Source organism: Aedes albopictus, chromosome 3 (assembly GCF_035046485.1).
Source record: "Aedes albopictus strain Foshan chromosome 3, AalbF5, whole genome shotgun sequence".
Taxonomy (NCBI): Eukaryota; Metazoa; Arthropoda; class Insecta; order Diptera; family Culicidae; genus Aedes; species Aedes albopictus.
In genome coordinates this window covers 90,408,737-90,426,908 of record NC_085138.1, presented here as the reverse complement: position 1 = coordinate 90,426,908, position 18,172 = coordinate 90,408,737, and the positions used below count along the sequence as shown (strand labels likewise).

The window sequence follows — 18,172 nt, the reverse complement described above, 5'->3', positions numbered from 1 at the left end:
ACTACCCCCACACCAAAAAGCTCAGTCGAGCCTCCTGGTAGTGGACACCTTATAATGTTAATACACACAAACAATTCATATTTTCTATAACATAACACTTAAGGTATAGTAGAAGGAGCAGCAACAAAAGTCCCAGTGGATTTAAAATCCTTTGAAGGGACTTAGACGAGACAAAACATGAAATAATACTAAGAAGAATGTTAAAAGGAAGTTTATGGTGATTTGATCATATTACAGGAATTCATTAATTTTTCTTTTAAGGTGCAGTTTTAGTTTAATTTTGAAGATGTTTCTGTTATTAATAAGTTTTAAATCATTTGGCAATAAATTGTACTTTTGTGGTCCTATGAACGTTATTCTTTTTTGGCCAAGATTAGTTTTTGCCCTAGTGCGAATCAAATGGTATGCTTGCCGTGTATTATGTACGTTATTATTTAGTGTAATAGGTAAATTATTGTGTACATTTTCATTATTTATAATATCATGAACGAATATACAAGTTTGAAGCTCACACAGACCGCGAATTGGAAGGATAGAATGATTTTGATTTTCGTACAATCTAACTGTGGGGTACAATCGAGGAAGACTGAAAATATGTTTTAAGCAACGGTTTTGCAACACTTGAAGTCTAGCTAGTTTGGATATACATGCATTTCCCCAAACTATATTAAGATATTGCATCATAGAGTGAATGCAAGCATAATAATACTTTAGAAGTGCAGCCTGTGACACAAATGCCTTAACTTTCCTTATAATACCACAGAGAACTGAGACTTTATTCTCAATGTTCGCTATGTGATTGACCCATGATAATGTTGGGTCTAAAACAATCCCTAAATATTTATACTCATGAACTAATTCGATTACAGTTTGATGCAGTTTAGGATTATTTATTGGTGATGGTTTTTTTCTTGGTGAATGAAATAGCATGAATTTTGTTTTTGAAAGGTTAAGTGAGAGGAGATTCGTACAAAAATAATTAAAAAGTACACGAAGATCATGTTCAACATCATGAACAATAGCATTAGGACACGAACCGGGGAAAAATATGGCTGAGTCATCAGCGAAAAGTCTGGGAATACCCTTAAGTTTAAGCTTGCCAATATCATTTATATAAATAAGAAAAAGCAGTGGACCTATGTTGCTTCCTTGGGGCACTCCAATGTTAATTCCAAGTGTTTCACTTATTGCATCATCAATCGCAACAAATTGTTTTCGGCCTGTCAAATAACTTTCTATTAGTCTGTTCGGGAGACCCCGAACTCCATAGCAGTCTAGCTTTTGTAAAAGAATTTTATGGTCCAAGGTATCGAAAGCTTTCTTTAAATCTATGAACAGACCTCCAACAACATTTTTGGCTTCAATTTGTTTAGTAACAAAGTCGACTAACTCCACAACAGCTGTAGTGGTGCTGCATCCTTTTCTAAAGCCGTATTGAAGTGGATACAGAACATTATTTGTTTCAAAAAATGAGGATAATCTGTTAACAAGAAGTTTTTCAAATATTTTGTTGAATATTGATAATATGGAAATTGGACGATAATTACATGCACAATCTGCATCACCTGATTTGAAAATTGGAATAACCTTTGCCAGTTTCAAGCAATCTGGATATACGCCAGTTGAAACCATTGAATTGAACATTTCCGATAGAATCCGTGAGAATTGCAAACAATTGCTTTTGAGTAGCGATGGTGGAATATTGTCGGCCCCAGAACTTTTGTTGGCATCTAAGTCTTTGATTATTAGAAATACCTCATTGGGATTTGTAGGTTGAAGATAAATTGAGTTAATTACAGATGTTATATTCTCGCAAGGGTTCGAATCTCGGGTTTCGGGGATGTTCTTCGCTAAGTTTTTACCTACTGTTGCAAAATACGTATTTAAAATATTACACGACTCTTCAGTCGTTGTTGCTAGAACTCCGTCAGCATTTTTAACCGTAATTGTTTGCTTTCCTTTAGATCGACCAAATATTTTATTTATGTTGTTCCACATTTTGGAGTGACATGTTGTGCTAAGCAAATTTTCAAAATATTGTTTTTTACAGGTATATTTGGCACGCTGCACTTTTTTTACTAACATGATCCAGCATCTGTTTAAGATTGAGATCATAAGGATTACGTTTCAATCTCTTCAAATAGTTATTTTTTATTTTGATCAATACGCAGAGGTCAAACGACATCCAAGGGCAGTTTCTATTTTTCAATTTGATGTTTTTTGACACATGTTTATATTATATGAGTTTTTGAAAAAAAATGATGATAAACTTTCGATAGAACACAGGAACTTTCCTAGACGAATTACTGATTATACAAATATAGCATTTTCTAGAGGGTTGACGGGTTCGATTCCCGGTCGGTCCAGGATCTTTTCGTAAAGGAAATTTCGTTGACTTCCTTGGGCATAGAGTATCTTCGTGCCTGCCACACGATATACGTATGCAAAATGGTCATTGGCAGAGGAAGCTCTCAGTTAATAACTGTGGAAGTGCTCATAGAACACTAAGCTGAGAAGCAGGCTTTGTCCCAGTGAGGACGTTACGCCAAGAAGAAGAAGCATTTTCTAGATTTCTTCTTGAAGAACTGTCTAGAGAATTGATTACTAAACTGATGATTAACATTGTAGCAGGTTCTAACGTATTCTGAACAGATTTTGTTTTCAAACCAATTTCTGAATAGTTCGCCGATAAGCTTCTTTAAACAAAGAATCTTCTTTTGGTAACATTTGGTGAAGCATTGTAAAAAGAGTATTTGTGCAGTTAACCAAGAAATGTACCCCATATTTTGAAGATTATGAATATCTATCTTCTTAGGTAACCTTTATTTTTTTCAGAAAACAGTTTGACAAAAACCATTTATGAACGAAATTTCGAAAAAAAAATCGTTTCTGTAATACATATAAACATTTTTCACCAAAAAAATCAGAAGATTCATTAATCCATCCTTCACATTCCACATAACTACGTGTAATGCGTAGGCCGGGCAAGATGGGCCACCTTCAGTTTCCGGCAAGTTTGCATAGAATTTCAATATGTTTTTTTTTTATTGAAAATCTATTCTAAGACCTACATTATCGAAACAATGAGAGCACAGAGAATTTTTATGCATAATTTCAATATTTTTCTGCAATAAACATAGGTTTTTAAAATCCGTTTACGGCTGCCTCAATAAAAATCTTCTAGTACTTAGATTAATATGTTTAATGGATGCCTTCATCTAATCTGTACGTATGAAAAGCTTAGGTAAACAGAGAACAATTAAAAGTTTTCGCATTTCTTGTTAGACAAAAATCGTGTTTTCTGTTAGCTGACCCATCTTGCCTCCGTAAAATAAGGTGGGGCAAGATGGGTCACGTTTCGAAAATTGCTTGTCAAACCACAGGTTTCAAACTTAGTGGCCTTTTTATCATCTTATATCATAGCTGACTAGTGTAACTAACAGTCGCGGTAGAAAACATGTAAATCTAATTTGTATTCAAAAACTTATATGAATTCATTTCATAGGTGACCCATCTTGCCCCCTTACCATAATTCCAAAAGTTTTCTTAGAAAATTCTTTAAAAACTACACATACTTATTCACCATAAATATTTCGAATACTAGGTACATGTGTTCCGGAAGAAAACTAGCTCAGGAGAAGATGACTGAAGGAATACAAACAGAAAGGCAAGTAAGAAAATTTTCCACAAATTATTTCAATACGTAATATCTGGAAAACTTGGAAACTGGAACGATGTCGTATCGTGACTTTTTTTTCTTTCAAGAGTTCTGGTAGGAATTATTTGAACAACTTTCCTGAACCCAGGGATGGGAACACTCACTTGCAAAGAGTTACATTCACTTGCTGTTTTTCAGCTTAGAAGCGTGCTATAGACTGTTTCAGAAATTATAAATACACTTTGTTTATTCAATTAAATGAACTGTTCTAATGATTTTTACCAACTTCTTTCAGGGTATAGCATATTGTACTCCATATTTTTGTATTTCCTTTCAATTGTCTTGATATTTTAAAGAACAGTCGAGTTCTCTAACAAATTACTTAATTTTTCAAATTTGAATTTGCACAAAGGTGTTTTTTAATGATTTCAACATTATTCATCACTAAATACCAAAAATTATCTAAATTTTTATCACATTCGCTTTCTCAACAAGTTGTCCAAGGAATGCCTTGATCAAAATTTGGGAAAAATCGATAAAGGCATTTCCACAACATTTTTTCGGAGATCAAGTTTATCATTTTTTTAAGGTTTTCTACAGAACATAAGAACTACCACACAGTTTCTTAGCTTTCCTGAACGTATTTAATCTAAACAAACTTATTTTTTCAGCTTATTCGGTCCTTCAGATGGCAAAGCTTGGCATACTATAAAAACGAATGCAGTAAGCAGTAATTAAGACATTCGTTTGCTTAACGTTTGTTGCTACTGGTGTTGTTGAGAAATTTGAAACAATTTTTTTTGTTTTGAGAAGGCCCGTAATGGTGGTTCTTGATCAAATATTCCAGTAAAAATTACTCTAACGAATCGAGAAATATCTTTTATTATCGATACAGCAATTTTTATTGTGTTTGGAAATTAAATATTTTATCTGTGAGATTTTTTTCTTTTCTACTATGCTTCATTTTTTGACCACTTTGTGCAACTTCAAATTTTGATCATCTAGTTTACAGAGCCCTATTTTTTTACTTTTACCAGAAACATCAACAAAATTGGTATTATTTGTTTTGTGAGCATGTTTACTATAAGAGCTAGAAGAAACTTTTTGGGATATTGTGCTCAAATTGAAATGGCAGGTTATCGTTAGTGTATTTATAATTTCTGAAACAGTCTATATCAAGGAACGATGTATGGACGACTTTTGCCTTGTGGTTTTGTCTAAAAGTTTGCCGAATATTTAAAGTAGGGGTCGTACACGAATACCAAAGTCGTAAGGGACCTGCGAAGGCAATTCTCCACTCACCTCGTGGAGATTCGCTTGCACAGTGTTGTCACGACTTTGGTACGCGTTTGTTTATACATCGTTCCTTGATTGTACGCTTCTGAGCTGAGAAAACAGCAAGTGAGTGATCCCTTCCCTGCCTGAACCTAGTTCTCCAAAATTTCTGCTTACGATAAAAATAAACATAACATTATTACTGAGGAAACCTGTCTGAAACTAATACAAGGTTTTCAGAAATCTAATAATTTTCCAAACTAATTCCTGCTGCACCTCTACCAGAGACATCTTCAAAAGTTTCATCAACAATATTTGAGCATCCGATAATCTTTCGAATGATATTCGAATAAAAACTAAAAAACATTTTGAGATATTCCAAAAATTATTTCTGAAAAATCTTCTGAATGAAAGTCCGCAGAGCCATTGAAAGGCGATTATCCTTTTGGAATGAATTGGATTACTTGTAGGAAATTCTGGAGAAGTTCTTCAATGAAATCAGAAACATTATAAACATTTTTCGTTGAAATATACATACAATTTATTTTAAATAATTCCTGCAAGAATGCTCAAAGACTTTCTGAGACAACCTCAGTAGAGTTTCTCAAGATATTTGTAGGGACAATTTACAAAATAAAATGTGCTAGAATTCTCACATAAAGCTTAGTTTCTTGTTGCCAAGTAGAGCGCTCAAGTAAAATTCCACCTTTTTCCGCAACTAATTTTGACAACTGATTCAGTATGGGGAGAAACGTTACTTTTCCTTACGGAATAATAGCGCGGACTATTTTTTCGCAAGGAAAAGTGACAGCTCCATTTGATTCGCACGGGAGGCGTTACGAGTGTTACACTTTTTTCCTTACTTGCCATCTGCGAACTGCACAAGTAATTTTGAAGCGGAATCATTACTTGACCATTACTTGTCCTATCTTTTTGCACAGTACATACGAAGTGGAAACTAGCCATAAACTTGCTAGTTGAACTGATGCAGGTTTAACAAAAAAATCTAAGGGAAGGAGTTTCGATCAGATTTTTTGTTAGAATTACGAAATGTTCCTAATCCTTCAGTAATCGCGTTATTTTGTTCAACACGTTTTGTACGAAAATGCTTTCTTGTAGTACACGACATCATCGTGGTGTGAGCAAATGTAGCCAAGCATGCGACTTGCGAAAAGTTACAATCATTTTTTTTTCAAAAAAATGTCAAAGGTATCTCACTCAAACCTTAGTAAACATTCCTCGAAGTTTTTTTAATAAATTTCGCTAAAAACTACAAATAAAATTTCTGAAGAGATAATTCAATAAACTCCCGAATAATTTTCGAATAAAACTTAAAAAAAACTTTTTTAGAAAATTTTAAATTATTTCTGAACATTTTTCTGAAAAAAAAATCCACAAGGCCATTTGAAGGAGATAGTTTAACCCTTTATAAGGCAGTGGCAACTATATTGCCACCTTATACACATATTTTTTTCTGTTCGTTTAGAAAATTTTTACAACTTTTGTTTTAACTGATGGACACATTAGGCCTTTGTGAACACTCCTGATTTTTTTGAGCCATAACAAATATGAATGGGCTTTTTTGGAACAAAATGTCTCTCCAAAAACTGCCATTTTTGAGTGCATGAAGGTTTATAAGCTCGAAATTCTGTTATGGTGAGCGAATTGAAAATCGAATGATGGGGAATGAAAGGCCTATGTTCCTTTAACTTGTGAACAAAATTTCAACTTGATTATTTTTAGAAACTCGGCCTTTTGAAAAAATGTACTATAATAACTGGACATGTACTAAAATTGCCATATCGTCCAAAATAATTGACCAATCGAGTTCAAATCCACACAAGTAACTCATGAATATTAGGGCAATAACCTGTCAAAAAATCAGCATGATTGATTACGCATCGCAAAATGATAACATTTTAAACTTTGTTGACAAAAAGTTCAAATTTAGACCATTTTTTTTTTCATACGAAATCGATCATCGAATTTTTTGAAAATAAAAACGTTTTTGTTCATTACACCACATGTACTTTATATTCCAATGTAGAACGAGTGGATTCCGTGCCTGGTTCTCTCGGCCTTATAAAGGGTTAACAAAACATGAGAAATAACTCAGGGAGTTGTGTTCGTGGTAAACATTTCAAAAGAATCCCCAGAGGAATCCCAGAAGGGACTGTCAAGGAAAATAAATAAAAATTAGAGAAGCTCCCAATTTCTAAAACAATTCCTGCAAAAAATGTCTAAACAGTAGAAATATTGAAGATACTTTTGAGGTGAATCTGCTAGAATTCAGTTTTCAAGAGATCATAAAAAACACTTCAAATCCTTAGTGCAACTGCAAAAACAGCACTGCTGCAAGAACTCAAGGAGATTTCTGGGATTAAATTTCGAATAATTTTGATGATATCCCAAAAAATTACCTAGATTTTCAGAAGGCTGTCTTGGGAATTCTCCTAGGAAACTTTTGCGGTATTTTCGAGCGCAGAAAATTTATAACTAATTTTTGGAGCAATTTTTAGTAAAGTTATCTCCAATTTATCTGCCTAACGCTAACCGATCTAAACTTTCGAACTTACTTCAGCAACAAATTAACGTGTATTCAGTGATGGTATACACATATTTACACATGTACTTACATGTACTTAAATCTCAATCATGATCCTAACGGGATGTCTATGTAAAATCAATCACTAATGGGCAAAGCGTTGAAATATCAATCACTTGTAAAATAAGTCGAAAGCAATTTGAATAACATTTATTGTTGTGAACGCTGAAATTTGAAAGAAAATTACCATCAGATTTCAAACGATTGTTCCTAACCGTGAAGCTCGTTTACTGAAAATATTTTCAAACTTGTCGCCATTGAACAATACCCAAAAAAAGCTTCCACAGTTGACGGGAAATATTGTCACAATTCACTTGTACATACATCCCACTTATGTTTGAATTTACATTTTTTTCGTTTGTACATATGTAGATGAAGCGAAGGCCATATAGGGTAAGCGAAAACAACTAGAATTAAGCCAACAACATTTTCCAACAAAGGTACACCATTTACGCTTCAGTCTGTGACTAATATGTAGGAATCGAGGAAGATGGGCCGAGAAGAAAAAAGAGTTAGAACATATAAAATCCATAAATCATATCTAGGGTCATGAGCAAGCATAATGAAGGGGGTGAAGAGAACCCCTCGCGGTTTGAGATTAGACAAACTGTTGATATAATCATAATAGCTAGTTCACATTTTTTTAATCTAAATTCTAAAAAAGTAAATGAACCAAAATAATAAAAGAAGAGGCATGGGGTAGCTCCGATCGACAACAACAAAGGCATCAAGCCGACTTGATCGAAGCTGTTCCACCAATCGAAATAAACCTAGAACGACACTCAAAGTATCGCCATCAACTTTCATAAGCAAGTTCCCCATAAATAACTCCATGAGTGATTAATTAGTTAAATTTAAATGCCAGTATTTAAATCGTACGTTGATTAAAGAGATAAAACATACACTGTAAATTAAATAAATTAAAGAACGAATATCCTAGCACGAAAAGCAGAATAAATTTATTACTACTTATTAATATTCATGAATGACTGGCTTGTTGATGGGAGAGAGTTGAAACCAACCGAGATAAAGCGCGCTGCATGAGAAAGTCAAACGAGAAAATGGAATTCATACCAGGGACTGGAAAATTGAAAATACCATCATTGCCACTTGCCACACCATCTGGAGGGGGACGCTGGAACCAAACAGGAAACGACCACATGTAGGCGAAATCTGTTGTTCAACTATCACGCACGTGATAGGCCAGAAATAAACGTAATGAGCGAAATTCGACAGCCCAAACATTACAAATTAAGCCATTCACACAGTCCAGTTTGTTGTCCTGGAGTGTTTCTGTCCCTGATTGCCACGATATTAAGGCTAGACACACGAGCAGATCCCCTCGTTTTCGTGGAGTGAGCAGCCACGGAAATTCAATTATTATTTCCACTCAATATGAAAAACATAACACACAGTCGAAAACCGAAAAATTGTCATTTCCACGATTTCACATATGTAAAAAAGCGACAACCGAAAACCGACAAAGTACATGCACGCCGGGCAGCACAAATTATCATCCAACAGCTTCAGGCATGCAAAAAAAATAACGTACCATGCGGAACGAACACGATCATAAACGAACCCATCCTGAACCGGAAACAATTTGCAGCAATAAATCAAAAGAAAAAAATACGTGTGCAAAAAGTGAACATCAGTAAAATACAACAAAAAATGCATCCATTTAACGTGACGAAAATTCCATGATGTAGTGTTTCCATTAACGAAAAATAAAACAGGTCAAAATGCGCCCCGAAACTCATATGTTACTACTAGACGGTAAAACCTACACTAGCAACTTGAAATTTAAACAAAAAGAAAGTCCGACTAAGACGAAAACAACTGTTCATAGCACTAAATAACAAGTTGAAACAAAAAAAAACTAAACCAATCGTGTATGTAATACTTGTGTAAAACTTTGTATAACAAAAGAAAAGAAAAACACGTTGAACAAACAAGTACTAAGAAGAGCGAAGGAAACGTAACAGAGTTAAAACAAAAAAAAGAAATGCTAAACACTAACACAAAAGAGTATATGAACTATTGTATTTATAACTATTATAGAACTTTATGAAAATTTATTCTGTTAATGATACCAATGAAAAAAAAAGAAAAGAACTAAACCAAGCCCTGTACATAATTCAAAGAAGACACATACATGAACAAACACACACAAAGTGGAAAAAATAAATGAAAAAAATATGTTAAAAAACTTTTTAATTGTTTTAATGGATCCGAACTTGAATTTGAGAAAAAAAACCTGCAGGGTTTTCGAGGACTTTGAAGAAAAAAGTGAGGCAAGTAAGGTGATCTAGCTTTTACTATCATACGGACAAAATAGCAGTGATATTTACGTTACTTTTTTGTCATTATTAAAGAGATTTTCAGCCCTAGGCTGGATCATCTCCGTACGTTACTTTTGAAATACATTTAAGGTTTCCTTCAAGATTTTCTCCTGGGATTCCTAGACCTTAAGTTTCTCCAGAGATGTCTCAAAAAAAAAATTCGGATTTTTCCGAAAATTCTCTAAATAATTCCTCTAGTGATTTCTCCTTCAGGAAACTTTCAGATCTCAAAATACCTACTTCAAAAAATCCTCCAGGAGTGCCTTCTAGGATTCCTCCAAAAATTCTTCTTGGAGAACTTAAAGGAATTTCTCGAGATCTTTTCAAGGATTTTTTTTTCCGAAATTCTTGCGTTGTTTCTCACGCATTTCTAGCAGGAATATCGCAAATTATTGTTCCTGATTGCTCTAAGAAACATCTTCCATCAATTGATGGGATTTCCCCAAGACTGCCTTTGGAATTCCTCTGAACATTTTTAGTAAGATCCTAGAGAAACAGCTGAAGAAATCTCTGAAGGAATCATAGAAATAATTTCTGGAAAAAAAAAACCTAAGACAAACTTAAGTAGGCATCCCTAGAGGAATTCCAAGAGAAATTGATAGAAAAATATTTCGAGAAATCCGGTTGAAATTCCTTCAGGAATGCCTGATGGTTTCTTGCCAAAAATTTCTACTAGGATTCTTTTATGGATTTTTCCAATGTTTCCTCCAAAAAGTTATCTGATTCCATAAGGGATATCGGTAAGAAATCCTCAAAAAAAATCCTCTCGGAATACCTCCAGAAATTTTTTGTTTGGATTTCTTCAAGAACTACCACCATGATTTCTCTAAGGATTTTTCGAGGGATATCTTAAGCATTTCCAGATGGTATTTCTGCAGCTACTGCTCTTGGGAGTCCTTCAGGAACTCCTGGAATATTTCCAACAGGAATTGCTTGAGGAATCCCAGCAAGACTTCTTGGAGGATTCCTACCACAAATTCCTGGAGAAATCCCAGCAGCATTCCAGACGAAATTTCAACAGACAGAAAACAGTATTTCCAGTACTTACGAAAATGAAGTGGAATTACTGAAGAATCTCCAAAGTAATTTTGAAGGAATCCCTGAAAAAAATCTCTGGATGAAATTCTGAAGAAACCTATAGAGAAGCAGATTGCTTGATGAATTACATCAAAAATAATCCCAGCAAGATTTTCTAAATGGTGGAGCGGACCTGGTGTGATGGTTAGAACACTTGACTATCACGCCGAGAACCAGGGATCGAATCCCGCTCCCGACAAACTCACAAAATGTGAGTTCTTCCTTCGGAGGGAAGTAAAGCATGGGTCCCGAGATGAACTAGCCAAGGGCTAAAAATCTCGTTAATACAGGTAAAAAAAATCTAAAAGTCAATCCAGAGAAATTGTTGGATAAATTCCAAGAGTAATTCTTAGTGGACTAATTGAAAAATCTCTAAACGAACCGCATGTTGAATTCCTATTATTTTCTATTATATTCTAGTTCTTGCACAGCCAGTATTGAAAAGCATCCTGGAAATACCAAAATTTCTTCTGATATTTTCTTGTCAGCATTAAAATTTGCTGCATATCAGAGATGTAACACAAATATTAAAATGGCCAAGCCTACTGTGCAGACTAATGGGTTTGAAGATAATTCAAAAATTTAAGGCAATCAGGTTAGCCACTTGTGAATAACATAATTGACAAACCTTATTGAATTGAATGTAGGATGAAATGGGGACAACCGTACCAACCGTTTCTGAACGAACCGCATAAGGAATTCCAGAAAAAAAACTCAGAAGGCATTCTTGGGGAAATTCCAAAAAAAAAATTGGGAAAGAACCTTCCGAAAATCCCTGTAGAAATCACCGAAGAAACTTATGCAGGAATCCCAGTAGGCATTCCTGGAAGAATTCCTGAAGAAACTCTCGGGGAAACCCGCGGAGAAATGTCAAAATGAACTCATGGAAGAATCCATTTAGAAATCTTTGGAGAAATTCTTTTGGAAATCCTCCACAAATGCCTGATAGGAAATCACCACAAATTCTTGCTAAGATTGCCCCAGAGGATTCCTCTTCAAATCCTCGCTTAAATTCCTTGAAGGACTACTATAGAAATTCTTGTGATTTCTCGAGAGATTTGAAATACCAGCAGATATTCCTGCTAAGGTTTGTTCAGGAATTCTTAATGGGATTGCCTCAGTAATTGATCTTAGGGGCTCTTTATCTTTAAGTGTTCCAGGTAGATTCTCAACAGGAATTACTGAATTCTTGCAGAAAATTTTATGAATGAATTCTGTGAAGTTCTTCTAAAAGAATACGGAGAAAAATCCCAGAAATAATTCGGGAAGGGCTTTCTGGAGGAATTCTGAATTAATTCTTCAGGGGAATTCATTACGTAATCCCTAAAGAAATTTCAGGAGAAATCACAGGTAGAATCACCAGGAAGAATTACCTGGAAGACTAAAAATCTCTAGAAAGTTTACGAGAAAAAATCCTGAAAGATTTTTGCAAGAATCACTGAGAGAATTCCGTTATACTTTCATGGGAGAATTTCTAGGAAGAATTCATGAGAAAATACCTGGAAGAGTTTTGGGGTGGAAGAAATGTGGGAGGTTTTCTAGGCTGATTTGTGAGAGGATTCACAGTAATTATGGGAAAATTTTCAGAGGGAAAAATCGGGAGGGATCAGAGGAAGAGTTCTGAGAGGAAATCTGGAAGGACTCTGAGAGAAATTCCTGGCGATGGATTCACTCGCTTTCCCGACACGTGACTTCAGCGGTGCGAATAGATGCAATGAGAATAATAGGCACACCTGACGGAAAGTCCTTTGCTGGCACACCCGCAGAATGTGAGTATCGCTTCACATTTTTTTGATTTTTTTTTTTGAAACTTTTTAAGTTATTAGAAATCAATGCGTGAGAGCCCCTGAAAGCATTGATAATTCATGTACTCGAAATTCTGGCATCTAACAGAGATACTTTTTTATATAAGCCTTTTAATAGCTTATGAAATAGCAGGCCGACCAAAAAGCAAATATTTTATTTAAGTTGGAAAAACTACTCTGGCAAATCTAATTCAACTTCCAGACGCCCAAGTGATTCTATCTTTTTTATTTATTTTTCTGAAACATTTTTTGGCGTATCTAGTGAAATTTGCTGGCGCCAAATTGATTCTATTTATTTTGTTAATTTTTCTGAAACATTTTTTGGCGAATCTAGTGAAATTTGCAGGCGCCAAATTGATTCTATTTATTTTGTTAATTTTTCTGAAACATTTTGAGCGTATCTAGTGAAATTTGCTGGCGCCAAATTGATTCTTTTTATTTTGTTAATTTTTCTGAAACATTTTTTGGCGTATCTAGTGAAATTTGCTGGTGACAAATTGATTCTATTTATTTTATTAATTTTTCTGAAACATTTTTTGGCGTATTTATAGTTAGGGGGGTCAAGTGCCCCCACTTGCCCCCCTTTGTCTCCGCCAATGATGTATGCATAATATGTATTTTATATTTTAAAATTTGTGTTGAAAGTAAAATAAATGTTTGGTTGATTTCGTTAAAAATTCAATTACTTGACACCGTCCACAAATTACGTTACGCTACCCTATAAGCAGGGGTTCTCAAACTTTTTTGAGCTAGCGATCCAATTTTGATTAATTGGTAGCCCACCAGCTCGTATTTTCAAAACATTTTTGTAAGAAATCAACATAAAGTGGGCGTGCCCATGTGATCATTTTTAGTAACCACTTTGTCTTACGAATTTAAGATAAGTTCGCTAGTTTTTAATACAAATTTAACTAGCATGGCTCCACGCAACACTACAGAACACCACAGCATTAAAGTCTTTGAAGACATAGTGGCAATTTTAAGCTTCTGCAGAACCTAAGGACATATGGGAAGGAGTCCCTGTCATGGCAGTACGAATGGCTACCCCACACATACCATCACATTTGCCACTGCTTCACCAAATTTGCTCAAATAATTCCACTTACCTTCAATTAACCCCCTCTGCAATGATATCAGAAACTCCAGACACTATGAATATCACAATTCAGTGAATTTTTTTGGCAGAAAAACGTCAAAATCTCCCAATCCGTGCTAATTTTGTTCACCCTCCACGAAACCATCAGTGGCTGTTTACGTTTTGCAACCCGAAAACCACCGACACATTGCACTAAAAATCTTCTATTTACACTTCACCTACACTGAAAGGCGTCTTGCAGTAATGACAAGCATAAAAATGTTTTTAAATTTACCATGGCAAAACATGATCATCGACCCACCAACGCTTCTTGTTTGCGTTTTGTTTCTTCTTACATCAACCGGTTCGATAGCTGAGTGGTAGCGTGCGAGCCATGTCAAGGTCTTGGTTCGAATCCGGTTGCCAACAGAACAACATCGAGTCCATAGTAAAATTGAAAACATAATCCTGTTGAATTGAAACGGAACTCAGTCTGCACAAATTTAGTGGCGTTGGGTATTTAAATTGACCCTCAGAATAGTAATTTTCACCGCAACCCGCCGTTCAGTGTAGCTTCTCCAGGGCGATTCACTTTCAAGCTTTCAACAATTATCACTTCGTGCTAGTAGGTATTTCACGGAGAATAACTAAAACTTTTGAAACGGTGCTATTAAAAAACTCCCGAGTGTAAGGTATCGCGTTTTTTATTTTTCTATATAATTTTCTATCAGCTGCGCCGTGTACGGCGCATCTGTGTTGTTTTGTTTACGCTGTGCAGTGATGTCAGCGTCGTCATCAAAAAGGTCGCGTCGTCTATCAAAAAGGTGAAAAGCAACGATTTCACGCGAAAGGGCTAAGAGTTTGAAGCAAAATTTAGTCGTTCCTCTGGCGCGGACTTTTGAGATTCCGTGAAATGGCGGTTTTTATTCAGATAAGTGTTTGCAGATTCGGATGAATCTGAATCTGAATACGGCCCATGTTCGGCATAAGAAGCGAGTGAATTTTCAGGGCAATCACGTCACGTATTTTTTAAGGAAGAAAGATCGAATCCTGTGGATTTTTGCTGATTAGGTAAGCTATATATTGAAATGATTAGGATAAAAATAAACCACAGACAGATGGATCAGTATTCATGACAGAAATATTGACTTTTGCGTGAAAATGATAACTCAAATACTGGCAACCAGTGCTGAAAAATTCATTTCGCCATATCTAAATTCAATCGCCTACAGCTCATTTTAGAAGCTGAACCTGAGAATATGATATATGAAAAACTTGTGCGGCTAGACCAGTTCTGCAAGAAAGTCACGGAAAAAACGATATTTTTCGAATATATAAGGTAAATGTCACGGACTACCTTCGAAAAATGCAAATGATATTCACGGTGAATATCATTTGCCATTTTTCAAAGGTAGGCCGTGACATTTACCTTAAATATTCAAAAAATAGCGGTTTTTCCGTGACTTTCTTGCAGAACTGTTCTAGCCGCACAAGTTTTTCATATACCATATTCTCAGGTTCAGCTTCTAAAATGAGCTGTAGGTGATTGAATTTAGATATGGCGAAATGAATTTTTCAGCACTGCTGGCAACTATGTCCAATGTTATGTGCATCACCAATACAATTATAAAGGTGAGTTTACCAATACATTTGAACACTGATTTGTGGACTCCAAGGAGTTTCAACTTTAAAAAATGACTTTAAACTGAAAGAAAAATAAACCAAGCATTTTGTTTCGTGTTCTCTCGGGCATTTTTTTTATCCATCCAACTGCTCGGGTTGAGAATGCTATTCTTTATTTAGGGAATCGCGCTACTTGGGCGGTGGCTTCTATATTCGTCTGTTTTCCACTATAACTCAGTTAATTTTGAACCAATTGGCACAATTTTTGGAATGCGGTGAGATAGGTATAGTATCTACCCGTGTACAAAATTTCAAGTCAATTGGTTCAAAATTGACTGAGTTATAGTGGAAAACAGACGAATATAACAGACGAGGAAACCACCGCCCAAGTAGCGCGATACCCTACGACAAGTCGATAAATATCAAGCAATTTTTTTTTTAATTGGAAGCAGACAAATGAGTCCTCTTGAATATTTCATTCAGATCCTTCTTAACCCTCAAAGCCCCAGAACAATCTTTTTATTTTTAATCGGCTGTTACTCAGGAACTACAAAATATAAAAATAAGTGGTTTTTACTGTGATCGATGGAAAATATTTTTTTAGCGAAACGTATTTTTACAAATTATAATTAATTCTGTAAATTTGGCCAGCCCGATAAACGCAAGGATAAACGATAAACGCCTTAAAGTATGCAATGATCTTACGTTAGCTAAAAGTATGGCCCGTGTTTAAATTCTGAGTGGATTAATCACATGATACTTTTAAAAGAAAGGCTCTGGTATACCTTACAAATTCTTCGTAAATACTAAACTTCTGAAATCATCTTTTCCGGTTCAAAATTATTATGATCACGAAATTGGGCCTTGGGGAATTCTACCGAAAGTACACATCTGGGACCAAGTTTCAGATGCAACTCATGCTAGAAAACAACCTCAATATTGTGTTCTTGCGTTGGCCTACCGTTTCAAGTTGTTAAAGAGTACATAATTACAATAATATGCCAGATTCATAGACAAACCGCCAAAACATTGCATCAGGGAACACTTATTCACTGTTCTGATTTCTATGAAAGTTCAGATTATCAAAATTTAGAGGAATTTCACAGAACATAAGCTTTACCGAAATTCGGTAAAAATAAACAGATAATTCGGTGGAGATTATCAAACGTTCGTTAGTTTGCTGTGGTAATTTTATTGCTGATTTTTGGTAGGAAAGTGGAACCATCTTGGCAGGGCTTATTTTGCACTTTTCTGCTATAACTCAGTCAATTTTGAACCAATAGACACAATTTTTGCAATGCAGTGAGATAGGTATAATATTGAGTTGTCCAAAAAAAGTCTCACGAGACCTACTGCAAGCCTATCCATATACGTGAGAACAAAAGATGTTTACAAAGTTCTTACAGATAGATTAACACGGGAAATCTGAACACAAACCACTACCACACAGGAATTTGGATTGGTCAATATAGCCGTATACAAAATGTCAAATCAATTGGTTTGGAATTGACTGATATTTCCTGTTGCTTCTACTCCGCCCCGTTACGCATTTTCCGAAGTCCAACTGCTCTACACAAAAAGTACGTGTCCTTCCCAAGTAACAGAACTAGCTGAATAACAGTTTCTTCAGCTTAAGAGTACAGCAAAAATGTTTGTTGGGTTGAGTCCACTGTAGAACATTCTTCCCGTCCGATTCATGACGTCAATCGATGGTGGAATGTTCTTCTCCACGTCCATGTGGACACCACGCACACCAGTAAACATATAGTCCAAACCAAGATCCGCGGGGAATTCCTCCCGAACTGCAGACTCACCTTTTCCGAACTGATGGAGGACAAGAGATAAATTGTCGTCTGGCGGTAGATCAATGATCCGTACGTATTGTATGTTAACGCCAGTTAGGTATGTAGGTACATTGTACATTCACGCATCGATCGAAAGAACAAAAGATTTCGCGCAAATTTGTGCAACACCGGAGCAGCACGTACACAAATATGTGCGAACAATCCTTTGCCTTTTCGTAAGTTGCTCATTCGCGGTGAACTTGCGTTTAAGAGTGCAAAGAAACAATAAACGCAATGAACATCGAAGAGCGCCTTTGTTTCCATCTATTCCGACGGTTAAATACCAAAACAGAATTGATTTTGAGTTTTGAATACTGCTTATATTACGCTTCAAAAAGCACATACTTTTTATTATTATATGTTTCATATTACTATGTTTTTGTGCTCTTTTTGTTACAATCAGTTGATCAGCATTTTTGAAAGAGAGAAAAATTCCTTTGAGTGATTTTCTTTCGAAATCTTCTTCCGAGCAACGATGGCGGCGGAGCCTCAAGCAAGTACTTACCTTCCATTCATCATCCTTCACCGTGATGCAAGTGTCGACAATTGATCCACCGATAACCACCTAAAAAGACAGAAGACCGTTCAGTTCATACCGGGAAACCCCCATCAGCTCGGCAACGCTCAGTCAAAATGAAGTAGGTACACACACACTCTCTGCTGACGACAGGGCGATCTCAAGATGTCTTCCGCTGTTCTTTCATCAAATGTGTGCTCTGTGCGCGCGGATGAATTTCTTTCCGAAGGAAGGGAGAGACATTTTGAAACACTTGGAGACCAGAAAAAAAGAAGAACAAGAAATCAAAAACCCCAATCGATTGCTATCCTCTAAAACACGTTACTTTAATCACATTACATTACATTACAT

The 18,172-nt window shown here is 35.6% G+C and overlaps 1 protein-coding gene across 1 annotated transcript in view; it reads right to left on the bottom strand.

Annotated features, from left to right (window-relative positions):
- Window positions 1-18,172, bottom strand: part of LOC109423702 (pseudouridine-5'-phosphate glycosidase) — a 520,698-nt gene that overhangs the window by 459,367 nt on the left and 43,159 nt on the right. The window contains exon 7 of the mRNA XM_029873067.2: window positions 17,810-17,869. Within this exon, the coding sequence (XP_029728927.2) occupies window positions 17,810-17,869 (60 nt within the window). The remainder of the gene's footprint in view (window positions 1-17,809; window positions 17,870-18,172) is intronic.